This window comes from Rhinatrema bivittatum, chromosome 12 (assembly GCF_901001135.1).
Source record: "Rhinatrema bivittatum chromosome 12, aRhiBiv1.1, whole genome shotgun sequence".
In the NCBI taxonomy this organism is placed as follows: domain Eukaryota; kingdom Metazoa; phylum Chordata; class Amphibia; order Gymnophiona; family Rhinatrematidae; genus Rhinatrema; species Rhinatrema bivittatum.
This window is the reverse complement of record NC_042626.1, coordinates 22,699,623-22,723,746: the sequence shown is the minus strand read 5'-3', so window position 1 is coordinate 22,723,746 and position 24,124 is coordinate 22,699,623. Positions and strand designations below refer to the sequence as shown.

The 24,124-nt window shown below is 44.1% G+C and overlaps 1 protein-coding gene across 1 annotated transcript; it reads left to right on the top strand.

Annotated features, from left to right (window-relative positions):
• Positions 1–967: 967 nt before the first annotated feature.
• Positions 968–23,869, top strand: IL10RA (interleukin 10 receptor subunit alpha). The gene is made up of 7 exons (XM_029573445.1): positions 968–1,140; positions 4,725–4,848; positions 10,482–10,657; positions 11,079–11,248; positions 11,869–12,016; positions 16,187–16,311; positions 21,894–23,869. Exons 1-7 carry the CDS (start codon positions 1,080–1,082, stop codon positions 22,917–22,919), a joined length of 1,830 nt encoding a protein of 609 aa, XP_029429305.1. The 5' UTR covers positions 968–1,079; the 3' UTR covers positions 22,920–23,869.
• The last annotated feature ends 255 nt before the right edge of the window (positions 23,870–24,124 follow it).

Sequence of the window (24,124 nt, the reverse complement as noted above, 5' to 3'; positions counted from 1 at the left end):
GGCCGGGGGGCATGGTCTGGGCGGGCCGGAGGCCGGCCGGGATAGAGGCCATTAGCTGCTGTCCCAGGGAAACGCACGCCGACAGCTGGCCGGCGCACGCAAACTACTTCCGCTCCAGGGGAGCAGTAAGTCATAAAATAAAACAAACGTAAGTCGATAGGAAGGGTTTAGGGGGTGGGGAAGAGGGAAGAGGGAGGGAGTTTAGGTAGGGGGGGTAGGGAACTGGGGGAGGCTCGACTGTGTCGCCACGCTTAGCAAAAATTTGCCCCCCCCCGCGAGCGCTGCCGGCACATGCGCGTGTGGATTTTAAAATCCTGCGCACGTGTGCGCACGGCCATCTGATTTTATAACATGCTCGCATCGGCGCGTCCATGTTCACGCACTGGGAACCGCGCGCATGTTTTGAAATTTATTTATTTTTATTTATTTATTTATAACTTTTATATACCGGCATTCGTAAAAACATCATGTCGGTTTACATTTAACTGAGAAAGGAAATTACAATGATAGGTGGAGGAAAGATGGATAGTTAAAAGGTAAGTTAACTTTACTGTGAAGCCAACGTGTGTCACAGTTAAAACGAGATTACATATAATAAACCATATTAGACAAGATTAGACAATATTAGACACAATTAGACAAAATTAATTATGTACAAGGGGAGGTAGTGTGAGGGATAGGGGGTAGGGGGTAAAGCGCAGGGGGAGGTGGAGGAGGAGGGGATGAGGGAAGCAATAGGCGATAAGTGAGCAATATTGCCTGCTGCCTATAGCACTGATGACAACATAACAGAACCTGTGCAAAAGGAGCCGGGGCTTCCTGTAATACAGCAGCGATTCCCCCCACACTACCCAGAGATCCTCGGGTTTCTGTGTGATCCAGGCTCTGCTTATTGCTGATACCGAGTTATGTGACACAGGAAAGAGATCTATGTAAATACAGTATAGGGAAGTGGTAAGGGCCTTCGCTGCCCCGTCCCGCCTACAGAAGGTTGAGCCCGGCCTCAGAGGCAAACAAATAAGTCAAGTGCTGGAAGAATTCTCTGCTTAGTACTCTCAGATCATGCTGGCAACATCAGGATGGCCGGGAGCGTCCTCTTGACCCTGGCAGCTGACATTCTCCTAACCCTCTGCTTACAAGGTAAGACCGAGGGGGACGAAATAGCCTCAGCATCCAAAGGAGCAGGGGGAACAAACTCAGAGGAGTTGCAGCTGCCGGGAAGCGAAGGGAAAGACGGGGGTCTGTGGCCAGCCCTGGATTTGTCAATAGGGCACCACTGTGATTGTGCCTAGGGTGGTTAACATTTATGGGCCGCAGGCTGGCTAAGATTTGCTGCCTTCCAACTCTTACAGGAGGAGCGCCTGGAAGCAGCAAAATCCTACGTCCCGTCCTTGTCTGTGGCATGACAGTGGGCAGAGGAGGTGCCTGGCTGCTGTCCTGACTCTGCATTTCTGTGTGAAGAATGAAATGTCACTAATAAGGATTCAGTCAGTGAGAGACCCCAGAACGGGCTCTTGGCTGATCCCTTCCAGGAGTGAAAACTTGTTAGCAGGCTGTGTGATTATTCTGCGAGGAGGGGGACACCCTCAGTCTGGGCTTTTGTTACTGGTCAAAAAACCAAAGAATAATCAAAGTATAATCAAACAGTGTTGCTGCTGGACACTAAAATCATGAATAGAGGTAATAGTAAGGATGATAGGTGCCCTCTTAATTATTCCCTTAGTAAATGAAGTCTTTTCATTTTTTATGCATGCAAAAGCCCCAACGCTAACCAATGTTTTGTAAGTAACTGCATCATGGGGGAAATGTATAATACAACAACTTTATAAGTAGATTGTAGTTCATTCATGATTCACCTTGGAAACATTTTGAATATTTTATGATATCAATTTCAGACCTAGGATTGTAGTTCAGTAAAACTGAGTAACTCTGGCTGTTAGTCTCTCCTGGGGGCATTCCCTTCCCTCACCCCTCTGAATGATACATCTTATCTTGCATGCTGGGGGCATTCCCGGTCTCTGTCCCCTCCTCCCCAGAGATGTTACACATCCTCTCTCACCTCAGGAAGGAGGGAGAGGGACATTCCCTGCCCTGTCTCATGAATGTTATAAATCCTCTCTCATCCCAGAGTGAGGCCAAACTCACCCCCAACCCCCCCCCCCCCCAGCTTTTCAGTACTTTCGATGTTGCTCAGTTTTCACTTTCGCTTCTGGTTTTGATAAAAATTCCAAGACAGACAAAGGTTTCATTACTGCTTTCTCAACGAGAGACCTAGCAGCATAACATATCAGATGCCAGCAGAATGTGACTGACTGACTGACTGGCCCACCCACTTATTCCTGTAATATGGCAGACCTGCTCTCCCCCTCTGAGGTAAGGAAGCTGAGCCTTAAATCAAGATTGCCATAGAGAAAGCCCCTCCCTCTGCTTGTACTTAATTTATCTCTCCACTTTTAATTAAGACTGGGGTACTTATTTATTGGTATTTATAGGCCACCAGTATCAACGCCTGCAGTGGCTACAATTCAAACAATCATAATAAAATACACATAAGGGAAAAAGCAAAACAAACGTAACACACACATAATAAAATTCATAAGAGAATAAAAACACAGCAAAACATAGTTAGGATCTCTGAAATACAGCATAAAAAGCAAAACAGGCTAAAATAGAATCAAATATAAAATTAAGCAAAAGCCTGATGAATTAAAAATGTTTTTAAATTGGTTTGAAATTTCTTTGGGCACCTTGAGTTCCAGAGGGAGGATATTCCAAACTGTAGGAGCTGCAATGGAGAATGCGCGTTCCCTGGTCTAACAGAAGGGACGTCAAGCAATGCTATCCGAGAAGACCTCAGCGCACTTACTGGGTCATACGCTTGCACCATTGCATTTGCTCATGGTAAAGAATTGATGTCCAAAAGCTTAGAAGGAGATTTAAAAAGCGTTGCTCACGCAAAAATGGCCACATACGTGCATATGGGGGCCACGCACGAGCAATGCAAACTTTAAGAAGCCGGGAAGGGCGGGCCTAGAAAAAGAAGGCGGAAGAGGGGCGGGTCATGGGCGTTCCGGGGAGGGGGCGGGTCCAAGACCGAGGCCTGTAATGACAAATAACTTTGCTACTGCTCCTCGTGAGGTGCCAGAGCCTCGGGGAGGGAGAGACAGAGAGGAAAAGTCTAACAGGAGGTGTGGATTTGTACACTACAGTGCTAGCTGCGTTGTACAAATCTACTCCTTTTCATCATTTATAGGGACTACAATTCTTTACTGATGTCAATTTTACTATGAATACCTGTGAATGTGTCTGTAACCACACCCCCTAACCCCAACCCACCTCCTGAAAACCCACCCCCGATTCAAAGTGCTGCCCTAGAGTGGTACCTATATAGAGAGCATCAGACTGACCCTATACAGAGGTGTGCTCGCTCGCTCTCGCTCTCTCTCTCTGCTCCCCCCCCCCTCAAGACACACGTATGTGCGGCAACAGTATTTTATATCTACGCGCGTACTTTATAAAACGAGGCATATTTTTGCTCACGCAAAAAAAAAAAAAAAGTAACCCATGCTGCAGCTATACAATATTAGGTTCCACTTTAGGAGTTACCAACCAGGAAAAAGATCTGGGTATCATAACTGATATTACATTGAAATCGTTGGCTCAGTGTGCTGTAATGGACAAAAAAGCAAACAGAATGTTAGAAATGATTAGGAAGGGAATGGCAAATAAAACGGAGGATGTCATAATGCCTCCATATGGCTCAATTGATAGACTGCACCTTGAGTACTGTGTGCAATTCTGGTCACTGCATCTCAAAAAAGATATATTTGCAGGGCGACCAAAATTATAAGGGGATGGAGGCTAAAAAGATTAGGGCTGTTCAGCTTGGAGAAGAGACAGCTGAGGGGAGATATGATAGAGGTGCTTAAAATCATGAGAGGTCTAGAACGGATAAATGTGAATCGGTTATTTGCTCTTTCAGATAATAGAAGGAATAGGGGGCATTCCGCAAAGTTAGCACGTAGCACATTTAAAACTAATCGGAGAAAATTCTTTTTCACTCAATGCACAATTAAGCTCTGGAATTTGTTGCCAGAGGATGTGATTAGTGCATTTAGTGTAGCCGGGTTTAAAAAAGGTTTGGATAAGTTCCTGGAGAAGTCCTTAAACTGCTATTAATCAAGTTGATTTAGGGAATAGCCACTGCTATTACTGGCATTAGTAGCATTGGATCTATTTAATGTTTGGGGACTTGCCAGGTACCTGTGACCTGGATTGGCCACTGTTGGAAACAGGATGCTGGGCTTGATGGATCCTTGGTCTGACCCAGTATGGCAATTTCTTGTTATCAATTTGAATACTCAGTGGAGTTTTCCATTGCATTACTTTGTTGGATTACTATAATATCTATTTCCGCCAGATTTAAAACGAGCTTGTTATGACTAAGACATCCTTAATACTGCTGATACAGAGTGAGATTAGAGCAGTATTATCAGGGGATGATCTAGCTAAAGGGATGTAAAACTGAACGTCAACAGCATGGATTTGAGAGCCTGGTGACAGACTGCCGCAAAATATCTGTTGAAGAGTAAGGCCGATAGTGTGGATCTCGGGGGAACACCCGAGGGCTTAGGGAGCCAATCAGAATTTGACCAATCAATAATCATTTTTGTTGCCTGTTAGTTAAATAAGATTAAGGTTTACTTACAATTTCTAATTCACAGGGGAAAGTCTGTCTCCTCCAGCGTCGGTCCAGTTTAAAGCCAAAGTCTTTTATCAGCACATCCTGACTTGGGAGCCGGGACACAACTCCACAGAGGCGGTTTTGTATGAGGTGGAGCACAGACGGTGAGTCCGAAGGGCCTGCATGGAGGATTTCACCTGTAGGGTGGGTGTGGGAGGTGGTCCCCCCAGACAAATCCTGGCGGGACGGCTTGATTCCTGCACAGAAGATTTTCAGCAATGTTACGTCTTTTCTCTGAGAGATCTCAGTTTTTCATGGCTGCTGTTTCATTGTATTTCATTTATGAATCTCGTTTTTCAGAAAAAAAACAAATTGCAATTTAAATTGTAAAATTAAAGCAAAAATCAAACATAATAAATACAATCAAATCAACAGAATAAAACGAAGTACATAACAGAAAAGCATGAAAAATGAAACATAAAAATGATCATGAAGCCTCACTGCTGGCTTCTATATTCAAATATTCTTATGGGAGACTTTGCCGAAAGAGAGTTACAGCAATCAATCTGTGCACTCATCAGCCAGTGCCTGCCTTAACAGCCGAAGCTGTCCAAAAGCTTTCCATACTCCTAAATTTTTCACCTGGGATGCCATCTATAAATAACTGGTAATCTTGCTCTGTCAGTCGTTTTCTTAACAAAAATGGCTTCCACCTTATCTAGGTTAAATTTAAGCCTACGCCCTCTCAACCAAACAATCAAAGCTTGGCTGTTCAGCCACGCTTTTCCCTAGAACACATAGAAGACACTTTCCTCCACTATCTGACTACCAGAACTCTTTCCTGATTTCACGCCCATACTGTCCTCCCCTTGGCCAACTCTACTTAATTGTTTCTTACTACCTCAGTACCAGAAAATGATCTCTCTGTCTATATATCCTATGCTCTTATATGCAAATGTATGTATTCTGGGAATATTCTATTCCCTTACTGCTAACCGATATATGAAATGCACCCCCTACATATATTACCACTTCTGTCTGCCTCCTATCTGCACACAGTATCTGTGCATATTCATGCTATATATTGTATCTATCTATCTATATCTATATGCATTACCTACATATTCAATGTCCTTTAATTTTATTGTAATCTGCCTTAAGACCAACCTAGGATAAAAGTGGACTATCAAATATTTTTAAATAAATAATATTTCAGTAAAGCATTGATTAACCAAGCCTTGCATATGTCTTGGATTGTTTCCAAATGGGAAATCATGAGGGATATGGTCTGCAAAAAAATATGGTGTCCTACTCCAAAACCTTTGGTCTAATATAAATGTTGGAAAGTAGGAGAGAGATAAGCGAACCTTGAAGAGCCCCACAGGAGAGAATCCAAGGGTCAGAAGGAAACTGTCCCCGCATCACTCTCTAGCCTTTGTTTTAGTTTCTAGTGGAGAGGTCCCCAAACTTTTCAAGAGAAAGGCCACATAGGACATTTTAAATCACCAAGGAAAAGGGGGGGGGGGGGGGACGACTGGTTTTGTGGGCCACATGCAGCTCATTGCCTGTAGTTTGAGAACCTCTGCTCTAGAGTGATGCCCGGTGATGGCCAAACCAGGCACCCTGAAACTTAAAGCAATAGCAACACTCTTGTAATCCACAGCACCACTTGTACTGGATAAAAGTGTAGAGGTCATCACAAATGATGGTGAGAAAAAAGGATTGTACACCCCATAGAATCACTCCCCTGACCTTCCCAGGCCTGGATTTAGGACAGTGATGGCAAACTCCAGTCCTTGAGTGCCACAAAGAGGCCAGGATTTCAGGTTATCCACAATGAATTGGCATGAGATAGATGTCCTGAAAACCTGGCCTGTTTGTGGCACTCGACGACCAAAGTTGGCCATCCCTTGCCTACGGTGCCAGATTTTGAAGGCAACAAATATTCAGGCCAAAGAGGAGCTTGCTTTAGGGCCATGTGCTGGGCACAGCTATAAAGGGGCTGTTGCCTTTGCATTCTCAATATGGACACCAAAATCTTAAAGCCGGCCCTGGACCTTCCCCCGCCATCAAGGAATGCCCCTTTTCTGAGGAGTGGTTAGAAAGCGCAGGTACTTTTCATGACGGGTAAAAATACCAACACTTACCCTGTGCGCGTACCTTTACCCGCAGAGAGGCAGGACAACAATCCAAAGCCCGTTTTATGCACAAACTCGCCCATAGGAAACATGTAGAAAATTGCCATCCTCGTGCTTCACGAGACAATCATATTATTGCATCACAATTTCACTAGAAGATATTTAAGGCCCAATTTTTGACAGGATCCCAGAAGTCCTGGACTGAGCCGTCGATTGGTGGATCTGGTTAGCAATGATCCTTTTCATGTGACCACAAGCAAAATCTTGGATCCCAAAAGTACACCTTAAGGAAACAAAACCAATCATTAAATGTTGAAAAAAAAAATCAGCACAAATATGTCTATATTAATTAGTTTATTTTATTTTAAAAAATTGTAATTGCTTATGCCAAAGGCATTAAACAATGTATAAATATACACTCATAATCATCAGTGTTGGATTTGTCCGGTGACTTACGTCATACTTGGCAAGGGGAATTTCCTTTAGGTTGGGCAGAGGATGAGCTCACCTATTTAGGGCCGCGGATTCCCAGAGATCTCTCTAGGCTTTATCAGCTCAATATTAATCCCTTAATGGACAGTACCAGGCGTTTGTTGGATAGTTGGCGGTTTCTCCCATTGTCTTGGTATGGCAGGGTTCAATTGGTTAAAATGGTCATTCTGCCAAAATGGTTATATGTATTGCAAACGTTGCCGATTTGGCGTCTTAAAAAAGATGTCCTGTTGTGGAATACTTTAGTTTCTCACTTTATTTGGAATAAGAAACGGCCGCGTATGAAACTGGCAAACTTACAGATTGGAGCTCGGGATGGTGGCCTTAAAGTGCCGAATTTACGGGTTTATAATGTGGCGTGCCTTCTTCGAGTGGTCCGGGATTGGCTCACGGAGGGGAACACCGTCACGGATGTTGTGTTAGATGAGGGGTTTGTGAAACTTTTAGGGGTGTCCTATCTTTTGCATGGAGGAAAGTGAGCTCGGCCCCCTGGGTTAAGGGTTTTTTTAATCTGTTCTCCAAGCATGGACATGGGGTGCGGATCCCACAGTATCGATTTTTTGCCCCTTCGGGGGAATGGTAATGTTTTGGCTGGGTCTGGATCATGTTACTTTCCATAAATGGGAGGCAGCCGGTCTTAGGAATATTGGTCAATTGTTAATGGACTCTTGACAGGGGGTGGTTACTTTCCAAACTCTAAAGGATAAGTCTGGCCTGGAGAATAAAGATTGTTATGCCTATTTGCAGGTGGGCCACTATGTTGATTCCCTATTGCATGAGAATCAAGCGATTTTCACTGCAGGGAAATTTGAAGGGACGGTATTTAAACTACCATCTCAGTTTGGGTTCATTTCTACCCTATATAGGGGTTTAATGGATTACTGGACGATCGACCCCCCTTTCCCCTGTCACAGCGAAATGGGCCAGGGATTTGGAAGAGGATGATATTAGATTTTCTCTGGCTGGGTTGGGGCAACTATTTGAGAGTGCCAGTCTTCAAGAAACAAAATTTAAGTTGGTTCACTCGCTTTACTTTTCTCCCTCCCATGCCCTGTTTGAAATGTGGTCCTGTGCAAGGTTTTGGGGTTTCTGTATCTCAAACTATATGGGCTGGGAGGGAGGTGCCTCTTAGATGCCTTTCTTGGATGTTTACGATGATTATGAGATTGCTGATAAATATTTGTAACTGTACATCTGTAAAACGTGTTGTATGATTAAAGTATGCATACTGCTACAATGGATGTATCAAGACGCTCCCACCTTGGAGCAATGGCGTATACAGATGCATGGTTTACTGATTATGGTAAAAATTGTCATCAAGAAGAATTGTAGGAGACAAAAAAATATTTCTTCGGGTTTGGATTCCTTATCTTGCAGGATTCGCAGTTTAATTGTCAATACTCTTTTTGAGAACATAAAGGTTAGCTGAACCTGGGACAGTTGGGGGGAGGTGGGGAACAGGAAGGGGTTCTTTCAAGAAGGCATGTTCTTTTTTTTTTTTTTTTCAAAATTTGTGTAACGTTTGCTCCTCTATATTGTACTTTGGAAATGTATTGAAGGTGCTGTTTATCTTTTAGTTCTGGACTGTTGTGTCTTCTGAAACCAATAAACAGATTAAAAAAAATATATATATATATACATTCATAATATAAAAATGTAATAGATGCAAAACAAATTCGAGGCTCAAACAAGTGAAGCATCTGCAATCATGTTAACGTGCAGCTGAGCAAGAAGCAATGAGAAATTTCTGCCTTCCATTATGCTTGCTCGGTCAAAGGCTCGCTTCAATAAAAATACCTTTAACAATGATTTCAAGGTCTTCACTCGTTCAGACTGCAGCAAGACCATAGGAAGAGTATTCCATAGCTGAGGAGCCGCAATTGAAAAAGCACAGTCTCCAATATCTGCTAGACGGGCCTGTTTTAGGGAGGGAACGTCCAGCAAACTTCTCCAGGAAGATCGCAGAAATCTCATGGGTTGGTATGTTCAGAGCTACGCCTTTGCCCGGGGAAATGAAGTAACGTTTAAAAGTTTCTGCACAATCAGAAGGATTCTGAAATGGATCCTCAGTTCAATAGGAAGCCATCAGACCCTACAAGGCACAGGGGGGATAAGATCCCTGCAATTCTTTCCTTCAAGAAGTCTCGCAGGGGCGTTTTTGCAAAAGCTGTAAAGGCCTAAGAGAAATAGCTGCAAACCCAAGTGGATAGCATTACAATAGTCTAGCAGAGTTAACAATATAGGCTGAATTACTAGATGGAAATAGTATGTGTGTGTGTGTGTATATATATATATATATATATATATATATAAAAAACATAAAATGCTGACCTCCACCACTCTCCACGCCCTCTTGTCCCTCACTATCCTGACCCGGTATAAGCTGCAGCCAATCAGTTATCCCAGTCCTGTTCATAGAACTAAGATTTCACTTTCTTATGGAAATGTAAATTACTGTTCTCCTTCTAAACATGCAGAGGCAAATAATTCCAGAGAGCTGGTGCAAAACCAATGTGTTTGCTTAATATGGTAAAAAAAAAAAAAAAGTAGCAGCAGATACAGAGTGAAACTGGGGGATCGACCCCCTGAGTTCCAGCCAATCAGAGCACTCAGAATTTACATGAACATCGAGCATCATTGCTAGATATATATATATATATATATATATATATATATATATATATGTTTATATTACTTCAGTTTTATGTTCCATGTCGTTTTCTTTCTAAGTTGTTCTTAGTTGTTTCACAATAGCTTGTAGTTTATTATAGATTACCCGTTCATTATTCACAATATGTTCCATGTAAACCGCCTCCCCGGCGATAGTTATCCATGTTAAATGTGAACCGGAGTGATATGTATTGTATACAGGAACTTCCGGTATATAAAAACCAAAAATAAATAAATAAATAAATATATATATTTGCTTCCTTTGTGTTTTGGCTATTTTGTCAGTCATGCTCCACAAAGCATGCATTTTGTATTTATTTGATTGTATTTTGTGCAGATTGGTAATGCACATTATAAGATATGGAAATGTGGAATCAAGTGACTGTAAAGTTCTGTGTACTGTCAGTCAGTGGCTGAGCTGAGAAGCCACCAGCACATGCTCAGGCCGGAGAGCTGTAAGCAGATGAACAGATATTAATATTTCTTATCACCCACAGATATGGCAACAGCAGCTGGGCGCCTGCCAGACACTGTGCCCGGACCCTCAGCCTCTCTTGCGACCTCACCGAGGAGACACTGGAGCCCAATCAGGTCTACTTAGGCAGAGTTCGGGCTGTCTCAGGAGAGCAAACCTCAGAATGGTGCAACAGCAACCGCTTCAGAGCCCAGAACGGTATGATGCAGACCTGGGGTCCTCTGCTCCACCCCCACCCAGTCAGACTGGCAGCAGGAGGGCCCCCCTAGAGGTGCAGCTCCCTCCCAACCCAAGTCAGTGTCATGGCAGGATGCCTACTGGCTCCCGTACTCCTGAACACCATCCCCCCTACACACACACATGAGAGTCCCCCCGCAGGATTGTATGGTGCAGATCCCAGTTCCCCTGCCTCTGGAGGGGTGGTGAGAGAGGAGGGGGCACCAATAACTCCTCCACCCTTCCGTACCAGGGTACAGTGCCGTTTGCTCTCTGGTGTTTTCTAAGGCATCAAAATATCCAGCTCTGAAGCACAGCACTGCAACTTGGGGCTGTGGGATCAGCATGAAAAAGTTCCTGAAATCCTTAGTCACTTTCTCTTGTGCCTTTTTTTTTTTTCCAGTCATTTTACCAGCTCCAAATATATCCTTGAATGTAAAAAGAAATACCATGCACATGGAGCTGAAATCTCCTCTCATAACAAGACAGAACATCACAGTCAAATTGCAAGATGTATTCACGTATAATATAGTACACAAAGTGTATGTTCGGAGAGCATCAGATAACTTCACGGTAAGGATGTTTCTGTCACTGAATGTTATATCTCCGTGTCACACTGTTCCTGTGTTCCTATAACTATTTTGGGTGTGTGTGTGTGTGTGTGTGCACTTGTACTCTGTTATTGAAGCAATCGACTAGACATACCTGAGTGTATATTTATGTGATCTCAGGGGCTGATTTTTACTCTTGAGCTGCTGTATACTGGTCACATATTTTAGTAATACAGACTGGAAAAGACTGAAACAGCCAATCAGATAAGTCAATATCAGCTAAGGTGTAGCTCAGAGGTGTATGTAGAGTGTTCATTTGTACTTCCCCAATGCTCCATGGCCATAATGAGTTACAATACACACCATTCATAGGTTTCCCCTAAGCTGAATACAGGTTTTACATGGTGGTATACATTAATGTTTCTTTGTGCATATCCAGAAATGTAACACTAATACTGGTGCTCAAAAATTGTTGGTTTAAAAAAATTGTTTCTCACAAGAAAAACAAATTGCACATACCTAGTCACTCCTTGGAGAGAGCATTCATTGTCCCTTGGAATTATAAGCAGAAGGTTTAGCAGGTGGGGAAGGATGGATTTAAGAAGTCAGGGTACTAGTGAGTCACGCCTCTGCCTTTTCTAGTTTATGCAGGTGGTGGACTGCATGCAGTTTGATGTGACTGACCTGGCTTGGGGTCAGCAGTACTGCATCAGCGTGTGTGCTGAGGTCAAGAGCTGGCCTAACCCTGGCATTCTCAGTGAGGAGCACTGCATGTCTGTGCCGGAGGAAGGTGAGATATAAATGTATAGGTGTATGTCTGTCTGATTGTCTGTCAGTGGGACATGTCATCTATTAACCACGATATAGGCCTAAAATACCACTGCACTACCACAGGAGGAGGAAAGAGAGAGGGAGTCACCCATACCAGCAGGCACCCTGCCCATGCCTAAACCTCTTCTGCTTATTCCAGGGGCCAGGTTGCCTCCTCTATAACTTTCCATGGGAGGGCTTATGAGGGACTAGGTACTCAATCTGTTATATGACCTTCTCCAGCCCTTGAAGAGTCTCCAAGAAGTAGGAGGGTAGCACACTTAATGATTTGATTCATATTCCAAAAGCTCCTCCGTATCCTACATAAGAGGCTAGTTCACTTATTAATGACTTCTTCATGACTCCACTTAGAGATCCACAAGTATGAATCAATTTTATGCAATGCTTAATTAAATATATATCAATCCTGCCCATGGATCCAAAATCTAGCATTTTGTATTACTGCTGCTTATGATCCTTAGATGTGAAGGGAAAGCCAGAGATTGAGCTTGCTCTATGGAATTGTTTCCCAACCTTATAAAGCCCAAAGCAGCTTACGCTAACAAAAATATGTGATAGCCCAACCTCCATGGGGATGGCATTGGGGACATGGAGAGGATTCATATACTCAGAAGCAGAGCTAAGGAAGCACTGAAAACACCCCCAAACTCTCTTCCAAATTTTAAAACAAAGAGAGAGAGGAGGGAATGGCACAATGAACTTGACACAATGGGCCAGTTCCCTCCATACACAAGTACAGGAGAAGGGAGGTGTCGTCGTGATGTGGGCAGCTGGCTCGATAAGCACATTCTCCCCCTCTTACTCAGGCTGGACTCAAAGGAGGGAGCTCAGGAGGGGGAAGACGAGAAGATGCCATGTGCACTGTGTGTGCTGCACATAGCGGAGCCTGGCTATCCATGCCCTGCCCGCTGCCCACTGATTACCACACTTCAGGGCTCATGATGTAGCCAGGAAGAAGAGACACGCATGCTTACACATGTTCTCAGAAAGGAGCTCCTACATGATTAAGAGCCACCACTGGTGACTGTTGCTGCTGTGAGGTGCTGAGAGCAGAGTCCAGGTGCAGATCTAGATGTGAGCATCTGACAGTGGTGACTTTTTCCATGGCACGCTGGTTGGGAAACAATGGTCTAATGCACAGCCAAAGGGAGTGAACTGGGCAGACTAGATGGGTCTTATGAGCCTCCTCTGCTGCCAGATTCTGTGTTTCCTATCCCAAAGTTTCATGTCTCACATTGGAAGCACACTTATTAATGTGACTCCTCCATGACTCCCATTCCAAAGGTTCCATAGCCTATATAGAAGGTTACACAATTATATGACTTCTTCTCTCAGACCATCATCTAATAAATTTCACATTAAACCAACTTACCCTACAGTCTTGTTCAGTCACCACCAACACCTTCAGGAATCTCCAACCCATCGACCCTTCTCTCCTCCACTACATTGTCTGAGTTAGTTGATGAGGAAGTTTCTTCTTGTACTGTCCTCTGCTTTAGATACTCTTGATCCTCTCCTTACCCCCAGAATTTGCTTCCTACATTTCTGTGTCTGCTCTGCAGAACATCTCTGGCTAAAATCCTAGCCATGCAGACTTCATACATTTCAAATTCATGCTGACCTCCTTCCAGTCAGCTATTGCATTTGTCAAGTAAGACTGCTATGTCCATCTGACAAACTCTCTTGCATGGCAACCCTCGCATTGTATTGCCACACTCAATTCCCTCGTTAAACTGCCTTCACCTCGTACAACCCTCCCCACCTCTGTCACTTTCTGTCTAGACTATGGCTGACTAATTCCATGAAAAGGTTCACAAAATTAGTCTTGAGTTCTCAACCAGGTCCATCTCTACCTCCCCCTCCTCCTTTTCTTCATTCTTTTCCCCTTCTTCTGGCCCTTGCCACCCTCTCATTCTTTTCTGAAATCACAGTGAAGAAAACTGTCTCCTCCATACTCATTACATATTGCTTATACCCTGGTCCCATCCAACTCCTCCGCTCTATTTCCCATGCAGTCACCACTTCTATCTGCCATATCCTTCCACTACAACTACTCCCGCTGCCTTCAAATATGCTGTGATCACACCATTACTCAAAAAATCCTCACTGGGTCCCACCTGCCCTGCCAATATCATCCTATCTCCCTTTCGCATCCAACTACTCGAACATACTGTTCACCTCTGCTTTCTTGACTGTCTTTCATCTCAAGCCATTCTCGATTCACTCCAGCCTGGCTTTTTGCCCTCTACATTCCACAGAAACAGCTCTTGTCAAAGTCTCCAATGACCTGGTTATGGCGACAGCCAAAGCCTTTAAGCAGTCCTTATCCTCCCTAACCTAGCTGCTGCTTTTGACACTGTTGATCACCACCTACTTCATAACACTCTCGCCTCACTTGAATTTTGGGACTCTGTCCTGTCCTCTGGTGGATCCTTCTCTATTGCCATTCCACTGTCAATTGGTGTGCCTCAGGGCTCTGACCTGGGCCCTCATCTCTTCTCTCTATATACTAATTCCCTTGGTGCTCTGATCTCCTTTCATGGCTTTCAGTCCCATCTTTAATCTGATGACTCCAGATCTAAATTTCTACACTAGAAATTTCATCAGGAATCCAGTCCTAAATCTTGGGCTGCATGTTTGTCATTTCCATCTGGATGTCCTACTGCCACCTTAAACTCAACATGGCCACGAAAACACGCCTTATCTTTCGCTCCAACTCATGTCCCCTTTCTCTATTTCTATGGATAACACTGTTATTCTACCAGTCCCCTCAGCCTGTAACCTTGTGGTCATCTTCAACTCCTCTTTCTTCTTCTCTAATCCATACTCAAAACACTGCTAAAATGTTATAAATTACCAACGCATCAACAAAATCTTCCCCTTCCTTTCTGAACACACTGCCAGAGCCCTTATCCACTCTCTCATCACCTCCCACTTGGATTATTGCAACCTGCTCCTCACAGGTCTCCCAGTGAACTCTCTCTCCATTACAATCTTTCACCAATGACATTGCATCCATATACCCCCTCTTCTCAAGTCACTACATTGGCTCCCTATCCATTCCCACAAACAGTTCAAGCTCCTCTTACTTACAAATCCTACAAGAAGAGCCTTCACTCTGTACGTGAACATGCCTCATGTAGTTTTGCTTTTCATTTTGTTTCTTGTTTATTTTATTGTGGTTTCACTTACCAGAAACAAAATAAGCAAAAAAGAAAGAAAGAAAGAAATCTGAAAAGCAAAACTAAAGGAAAATACACTCTCCACACTCCTCCACCCCTCAAACTCACTTAGCCAAAGGCCCCTCCCACCCCTCAACTGCCAACCTGGCTCCACCCTTGCCCTTAGCCCATCGCAGTCTTCGGGTCTTCTGGAGGCAGAAATAATTCCCAGTCGCTCCTGCCCTGCTGCTTCAGATTTCCAAAATGGGGGCTGAAGGGGCTATGGTTAAGTGGGGAGAGTACCTGGTCCCAGAGATTATGACTTTAAATAGTGGCAGTGAATATTCAAGATGAAACAAAAGGAAAACGCACAAAATTCCATTTGTTTTTCTTTTGTTCTGTTGTGAAAACAAAATAGGAAATGTCGTCAACATTTCCCATTTAATTTCAAATGAATGCGCATCTCTACTCTGCAGCTCCTCACTACTTCTCTCTTTTCTCTCCTTACTCCCCTCCTCATGAACTCCGAAAGTCACCGTTATCTATGCCTTTCTCCAGTGCCAACCTCCGACTCTGGGCTGCGTCATACACCGGGAATAGATTTCCAGAGCTGGTGCGCCATGCTCCCTCTCTGGCCTTATTGAAATCCAGTCCAAAAACCCACCTTTCTGAGGATGCTTTTAAATCTTAACCTCTGATTATCCCTCTCACTGCTTTATTGGTTATAACTATTTTCTTCCTAAATGAAATTACCTCTGTCTTTTGCCTTGTACTGTATGCTTGTGTTGATTAGATTGTTTTTATACAGCACTGCATATGTCAAGTAGCACTTTAGAAGCAATAAGTAGTAGTAGTAGTAGTAGTGACTTCTCGGTCATTCTTGTTCCAAAGGCACCACGTCCTGCATAGAAGAGTGACATTATACATCATTCTGCTTTGTGTCTAACTCGTGCACATTTCTCCCACAGAAAGAACAGTCAGCACTGTGCTCATCCCTCTTGTCTGTGTCTTCGTCCTCCTCATTATCAGCGGTTTTGGAAATATCTTCATTTTCTGGTACATTAAGAGGCCGGCAAGCACTCCAGAATCACTGGTATGTTCAAACTTGTAGCCCCAGATCCAGACCAGGGCAGGAACTCTTGTGCCCTGCCATCTCAAAAACCAAGCAACTAGCATTCACCATCACATCTAAGCTTGCAGGGAGTGGCAGAACTGTCTCTTATGATATTAATAAAAATATCTGTGCGGTTCGTGCGAGAGAAGGAAGAGCTGAACAATCCTGCAAAAAGGACAAGACACTGCTCCCAGTATGGTCAGACCTGGTTAGTACTTGGATGGGAAACCCCTAAGAAATTCAAGGTGGCTAGTCAGGGAAACTAATCCAGTCATCTTGAGGCTTTAACAGCCCTATAGGCATCATAAGATTAAGCAGGCAGAATTCATAAATGTGAATTCCTGTCTCTTGGCCAAACAAATATTAATTGCATACACTAAAAAAAATTGCTTATATTAATAAGCGAATTGGCAGATAGTACAGCAGAACTTAAGGGCATAAGAACATAAACGCTATATTGGGTCAGACCACAGGTCAATCAAGCTCAGCATCCTGTTTCCAACAGTGGCCAATCCAGGTCACAAGTGTCCAGCCAGATTCCAAAGAATAGATCCAGTGCTTCTTGCTCATAACCAGGGAAAAGCAGTGGTTTTCCCAAGTCTCGCTTATGGACTTTTCCACCAGACATTTCTAAACTTGCCTACACTAACTGCTTTCACCACATCTTTTGGCAACAATTCCACAGTTTAATTGTGTACCATGTGAAAAACACTGTCTCCAATTTATTTTAAATATGATGGCAATTGTTTGGCCTTCTTTCTGTCTTGTCTAATGCATGGAATATATCTAGTCTGGGCTTCCAAGATGGTGTTCTTAAACAGCATCCATACCTCATACAAATCTTTAACTGTTGCAATCACGCCTTTTAGTTTTTTTTCTAATTTCCTCATTTTATCATAGTCTCCTGAATTTAATGCTACTGCAGTAGTTTTCCTTAATATTCTTCCTTCAGTGATTATGTAAATAAATTTAATTACGTTATGATCATTAATGGCAAGTGGCCCCATCACTGTTATCTCTTTCACCAGATCCTGCATTGAAGTGAGGATTAGAGCTAGAGCAGGGGTTCCCAAGCTTTCAGGGAACACGGACCCCTTTTCAGCTTCAAGAAGTTTCACGTACCCCCACAGACTTCTCTTTAAATTGTACATGCCATAACAAACGAAATAGTAATTTTCAAAAGGAACTTTTGGCATAAACAGGTATTTACTCACATAAAAAGTTTTGAAAACTTACCCTCCCTGAAACCTGACCCCCCTTTTAGCCTGCTTTTCCTGTATTCTTTATCATCATGGCTCTTACAGAGACATACAGAAAACGATAGTCACAAAATAAGGTAGATTTTAGAAAAAATCAAAATAGACTGCTGTTCAACAGGAGAAAGGCTAACGAGCTCTCCATGCCTGTCTGTGTCACCTCCTAAATAACTTTTGGGTTTAATGTCCTATCCATACCTGGCTGTTTTCTTGTCCTCCTTCCTCCTTGATCCCTGGAGGTCCTCTGTCCTTCCCTTTCTCTCTACCTCTGTCCAGCTTGATTCCTGGCAGTCCTCTCCTCCTCTCCCCTGATAGGCTGCCATCCACTCTCACTCCCCTTAATCAGGTCAATCATGGATTCCTGTCTCCCTCTTTATCCTCCATTCCTTCCTTCATTCCTGTCTCATTCCTTCTTCCCTCCATCTTTCCCCTCACACTGTCAACCCATTTCCTCCTTTCTTCCTTTCACCCATTCTACTCATTTTTTGTGTGTTCTCCCACTCCACCCCCTCTCTGTCAGGCCAGCGGCAGTAGTGGGCAATGTTTCTCGCCGCTATGATCGCCCTGGTTTCCTCGTCTTTCCTCAGCATGCGGCAGAGGCTGCAAAAGTTCTAAACAGCCACCGTCGGCCCTTCTCTTCCCCACGTTGTCAACAAAATGCAGCCGTAGGGTTTTTGATTCTCCAGGGAGGCAATTGGTCCTTCTCGCTTTCCCACCCCTGCTAAAGAAGCAGCAGTGCAGTTTGAGGCTTCTAATGGGGTGTGAAAGGCATCTCTCTGCCCCTCCTCCTCCTGGACTGCAGCAATATGGGGGGTGAAGTTTCTGGGGCAGCAAGAGACCCCACTTTCACTCTCCTGGCCTGTGGCAGCACCTCAGCTAATCACAGGTAGCAACAGCCTGCTCATTTTCTCCCCAGCTGAACTTTCTTGTATCCCTTCTGGAGGACCCCCTAGGATGGTCTCATGATCCCCTGGGGTTCCACGGACCCCAGGTTGGGAACCCACTGATCTAGAGTATTCCCCACCTCTCATCGGTTCCAGGACCAGCTGCTCCATAAAGCAGATTTAAGGGGAGGGGGGAGGCCTGTCTATCCTGCCAGCCACTAAAGTTTGTCCTACAGAGCCAGTGCCAGTGGAAGGGTGTCCAGCCACCCTAGGAGGCGATGTCATTACGTGATCGCTCTCTCATTGCACACGACAAACGACCCAGCTCCTCCAAGAAATACATACCCGAAAATGAAAAACACCCTCCAGCTCCACACCACTTCTCATCCCGTCTGTCCTTTCAAAACTGCTGCCCCGCCCACTCATGCCACTCTAGGCCACCGCCTACCCCACCTAATGCTTCTGCTGGCCCTGCTAGAAGTAACATTTCTAGCATTAACAAAACCGGGGTAAGGGCCAGTGCATCTTAACGCTCATTTGCATGGGATTTCTATGTGCAGGCACAAAGCAGTACTCACATTTTTTAACGCACATTTTGTGCACCTAAAACTCCTTCCAGGATCATCAGTAAGGTTTTCACTCATAAAATGAGCATTCAAATGTAGGCAAAGCTGTGCATTCAGCTAAATATACTTTTCTGCATCAGCCTGCCAACATGCACAGTTTCACAACTTGCCTCAGAATTCTGCTGCCACTGCAGTTATAACAACAGTGATGGGTCCTAGCCTGCCCACCCATTCCTGATAGCAGTTGCTGGATGACTCAAATCTTGCTTTCAGCTGCTTTCATTTCATCTTAAGTATGCAAACTCCCTTGTAAGCAGCTGCAAAGGCTGCTGATTTTTTGCTACGGGATGACGAATCACTGCGGAGTTCCCTCATCAGCCAATTATCAGACACTGGCATCACAGAAGTAGCATCCTTAGTACTGATGCTTCTGTGTTACTGTGCAGTAACTGAAGGCATGAAATGAGCAGTTTCTGTGACACGAAGGCCCCATCGAGAAATGTTTTTTGCATGATAGCTTGTCAAAGTATTACACTAATTAATAGAGGAAAGGATTGCAAAGTATAGAAGAGAAATACAAACAATCCCAGGATTCTGAAGAAGTTAATTTTTGTTTTTGGTCAGGTGACAGGATACTGCATTATTCTGCTGCTATTTCGATTCTTCCAGGATTATAATCGTTCTACCTCATTCCTTGATTTTCTCTCTCAGCTTCGGTTCATGTGCAACTCTTCTATCTTTGGATTTGTTTCTCTTCCTCCAGTGATGCTTCTTGGAATTTCCACTTCAGTTTCTGTTTGCAGTCACTTATTCTGTATTTAATCAAGGTGTGTCTGCCTTCTGTGTGCATGAGCGAGGTGAGATATTCTTCTAGCGTGTAGTGTGTAGGGATCTACATGCTGGCTTGTTCTGTTTTCCCAGCAGGTGTAGTATTGGTGTTCTAGGGCCTGCTATAATATTTGCAATGATGCTTTTTCATGGGCAGGGATGGATTTAGGATTTTGCCACTTCTAGGCACATTTGGTGCTTTCACCCCACTTCCTGTTATAGGCACTTACAGGAAGTAGATGTAGATAGGATAGATGTTTGCTACCCTAGGCACAAACAAATCCAGGGCTGTTCATGGGCAGGGATATTGATGTGTGAGTCCTGGGAGTCAGTGCTGTTATTGTATGGGTAGTTTGCTAAATAGGTGCCAAGTGTTTTGGGTTTTTTGCAGGGTTTTGAGTTACTTCACAAAGTGCTTAGTAGTTGAAGGAGCTTGAAACACTGTTACTGAAGTGAGAGCAGAATACGAATATTCTCTGGTATCATGAACAGTCAGGGGATATAGAAACATAACAGCAGAAAATAAGCAATCTGCCCAGCCACACCAACTACTCAGCTTTACGATCCCTACCATACCCTCAGAGATCCTCTGTGTTTATCCTGTGCCTAGGGATCTTCATTTTCAGTTTTTATTTTATTTTCCATGGGAATTTATCAGAGTTTATTATAACCAACCAAATGATAGAAAATGAATGGAAAAGAATTACTACGTTTTCTCCTGTTTTTGTTGGTTATAATAGATACTAATAAATTGTTGGGGAGAATAATATAAAAACTGAAAACAAAGGTCCCTACCTCTGCCTTCTTGAATTCAGATGCTTTCATTGTCTCCATGGTCCATGCATCTACTACTCTCTGTAAAAAGATATTTCCTTAGAATGCTTCTGAGTCTACTCTCCTCCCCTAACCCCTTCCTCGTTCTAGAGCTCCCTTATTGAAAGAGGCTCGCCTCCTGTGCATGGAAGCCTTGGAGATATTTAAATATCTCTGTTATATCTCCACTATTCCGTTTTTCTCTAGGATATACATGTTTGGATCTTTAAGTCTGTCCCCAGTCTTTATAATGAAGACCACTGATCATTTTAGTAGCCACCCTCTGGACCGACTCCAACTGGTTTATCCTTTTATTTATTACTTATTATTTATTAAAAGTTTTTATATACTGCTTATAATATAAAATCCATGCTACGTGGTTGAAGGTGCAGTCTCCAGAACTGTACACAGTATTCCAAATGAGGTCTCACCAGGACCTATACAGGGGCAATATCGCCTCCCTTTTTATGCTGACCATTCCTCTCCCTGTGCACCCAAGCATTTTTCTGGCTTTTGCTGTCACTTTATCCACCTGAAGAGCATCAGATACAATCAACACCCCCCTTCCCCCGATCCTGCTCTTCCTTTGCACTTAGAAGAATTTCACCTCCTATACTGTACCTCTGCCATGGGTTTTTGCATCCTAAATGCATTACTCTGCATTTGTTAGCTTTAAATCTTAGCCTCCAGATTTTTATATCAGCAGCAAAAAGACAAACCTTTCCCAACAATCCTTCTGCAAATGTCCCAGTTCTCATCAAGAGTGACCTGCTTAATGCAACAGAGCTCCTGTGGTGTATTCTGAGGGAGGGAGGTGAAATCATTAATCAGAATACAATCCCCTGCCACTGACAGTGCACTTTGCTTTCTGAACCTGATGTGGGAGCTGTTGGTGTGTTGTGAACCTTGTGAAGGTACTGATTCCTTAATGCTTTTTTTTCCCTATTCTGTGTCTGTGGGGAAAAAAGCTTAGTGAATCAGGCCCAAAGTGCAAAATACAGAGCTCAGTTACTACCCTATGCATCACTGCTTTTCATGAAAGCAGCTGGTAATCTGGCAGTGGGAGAGGATTTGGACATAAAGGTCAATGAGACTTTAGGAAAGGTTTGAGTGATAAGTTCTATTTGAAAGCATGCAGCTGAAATGTAGATGGGAGATGGCAGAAGCATTCCCTAACTTCCCTTCACCAGTTTCTGTAACCTCCTATTTTTCAGAAGTCTCACATAACGCACAGCTCTTGCTGGCTGGAGGACCAGCAACTGCAGGTTTGGGATCACAGCACACTGCTGTGTTTGGATGACCTTACCATCAAGAAGACATTCGTGGAGCTGAAAACCAGATGCAGGAGCATGGACAGTGGTTTCTGTAGCGAGAAACAGTCCCTAGAGAATGCCTGTCCTTGCTTCACCCTTACCCTCGATGAGCCGGAGCAGACACTGGAGCCTGAAGCCCCGCAGGGATCAAAGGGCAGCTGTGTCGGCACCGACAGTGGCATTTGCCCAGGAGGATTCCTCTTTGGATGGAACCAGCTCATCAGTTCCGAGAACAATGGGCATCAGAGGCAGTTCCAAGCTCCTGAGAGTGATGACAGTGGCATCAGCATGGAAAGAGATTCTCCATGTTTAACACAAGCTGAAGGCAGAAGGGAGCAGCGCACCATAGCAGATGACGATATGCAGGAAAACGGGCCACCTGGACTGGTGTATGGGGCTGGTGAGGACACTGGGGGTCATGAGAGGCAAGGACGCACTGAGCATCATGGATACATGAAACAATCCAACTGCATGAGTGGGCCCTGTCGAAGTCAAGATGGGAGCAGTAATGGTGAGAAACATGACAGCTCAGATCTCAGAGACTCGGTACAAAAACCAAGCACAGAGGAGGAGTTGGTCTGCTCGGTACCTGGCCAAGCTAAAGGGTACCTAAAACAGACAGCTCAAAAGATGGTCTTGGACCATATAGGTGTCACACCAGATCACACTGATGGAACTTTCCTGAAGGAGCCAGCCATGACAGGACTCTTTCGCTCAGTAGGATTTAGAGATGTGGACTTTTATCACAAGAAACTGGTGACCCCCATTAACCAGAAATATCACACAACGGGCAAGGTTGCTCCAGGTTTTGCTGACCTTGCACTGCCTTTCCCGCTCATCTCCAGCTTAAACTCGAATGAGCTGTTCGCTCTGGGAAAGAACTGTCTCTCCTTAGCAGATGTGGAACTTGAGGATGGCCATGTCTGACCACGTCTAGGGGACAAGGACTCAAGGCAAAGAACCCCTTCCGTGGTCACTTAGAGCCACTCACCAGTCTGCAGTGTTGAAGTTAAATGCTGACATTTTTGTGTGTGTTTGTGGGGAAGGGGGGGGGGGTGTTTCAGGGAGGGGTGTGTGCATGCAAATAAGAGAGCATGTCTACAGCCCGGGGAGGGTGGTTGCACACTTTGGAGGGGCTCTGTACTGTGGCCTCTCTTTCTCAGCTGAGTGGGATACACATCACAGACCTGCTCCCATAAGGAAGGGTTACTTATGTGATTTTGAGAGGGGGTCAGGGCTGATTACCCCCCTCCAACCCCCTACAATTTTTATTCCAATTCATTCTGGTGCTTATGCTGCTGCCCCCCCCCCCCTATTGGACTGAATGGTTTTGGGTAAAAGTTGTTATAAATTATGCCCTGGATCACATCTGCCACTCTCTTCTCAGAGTTGGAGGGAAAAAAAAACACAGCACTTGCCTTTTCAGGATGATCAGCCAAGTAAAGCTTTTGGGGGTCAAAACATTTTAGGGGCAGGGTGTGCCTGCTGTTCAATAGCGGGGATCACAAAAAAGAGAAATTAGTATTGGTCCGACAAGGTGCCCCCACGTCCCTGTACAGAGGGACCTTCAGACGCTGCCTTGAGATAATACAGGCCGCTACGGTCCTGGTTCCACTCTGCTGCAGGAATGGACCCGTAAGCCAGATACTGAAAGTGAAAAGGTTCTCCCCGGAGCCTACAGAATATTATCCCCATGATTAATGTGATGGGGTGGAGATTCCTCCCTCAGCACATCTGCTGTGCCAGACGTCTCTATTCACCTAGTCTGTTATTTATTATTTATTTTTGAGTGTGTACACTGTTGTTAATGTCTCCTGAAATAATTTTTTTATGTAAGAAAGTTATTTATTTTGTTTTGTAGAGATGTTATTTATTTAACTAAATGTATATATATTTTTTAAATAAAAAGTAATGTTTTCAAAGAAAGCTTGCAAGTGAAATCTCTGGTGGATGCAGATCACTGCCAGGGCAAGAGGAAGTGGCCCTTTGGTTTCCCTCTGGCTAAGGCCTGTGGGAATCTGTAATTCCAGACACCAGTTCCGTCTGTGCACAGCCTGCTCCCTCCTGCATCCCTGAAGAGAAACTCAGATTCATAGGGCGTGCATGGAAGAGTGTTTGTTTTTCCTTTTTTT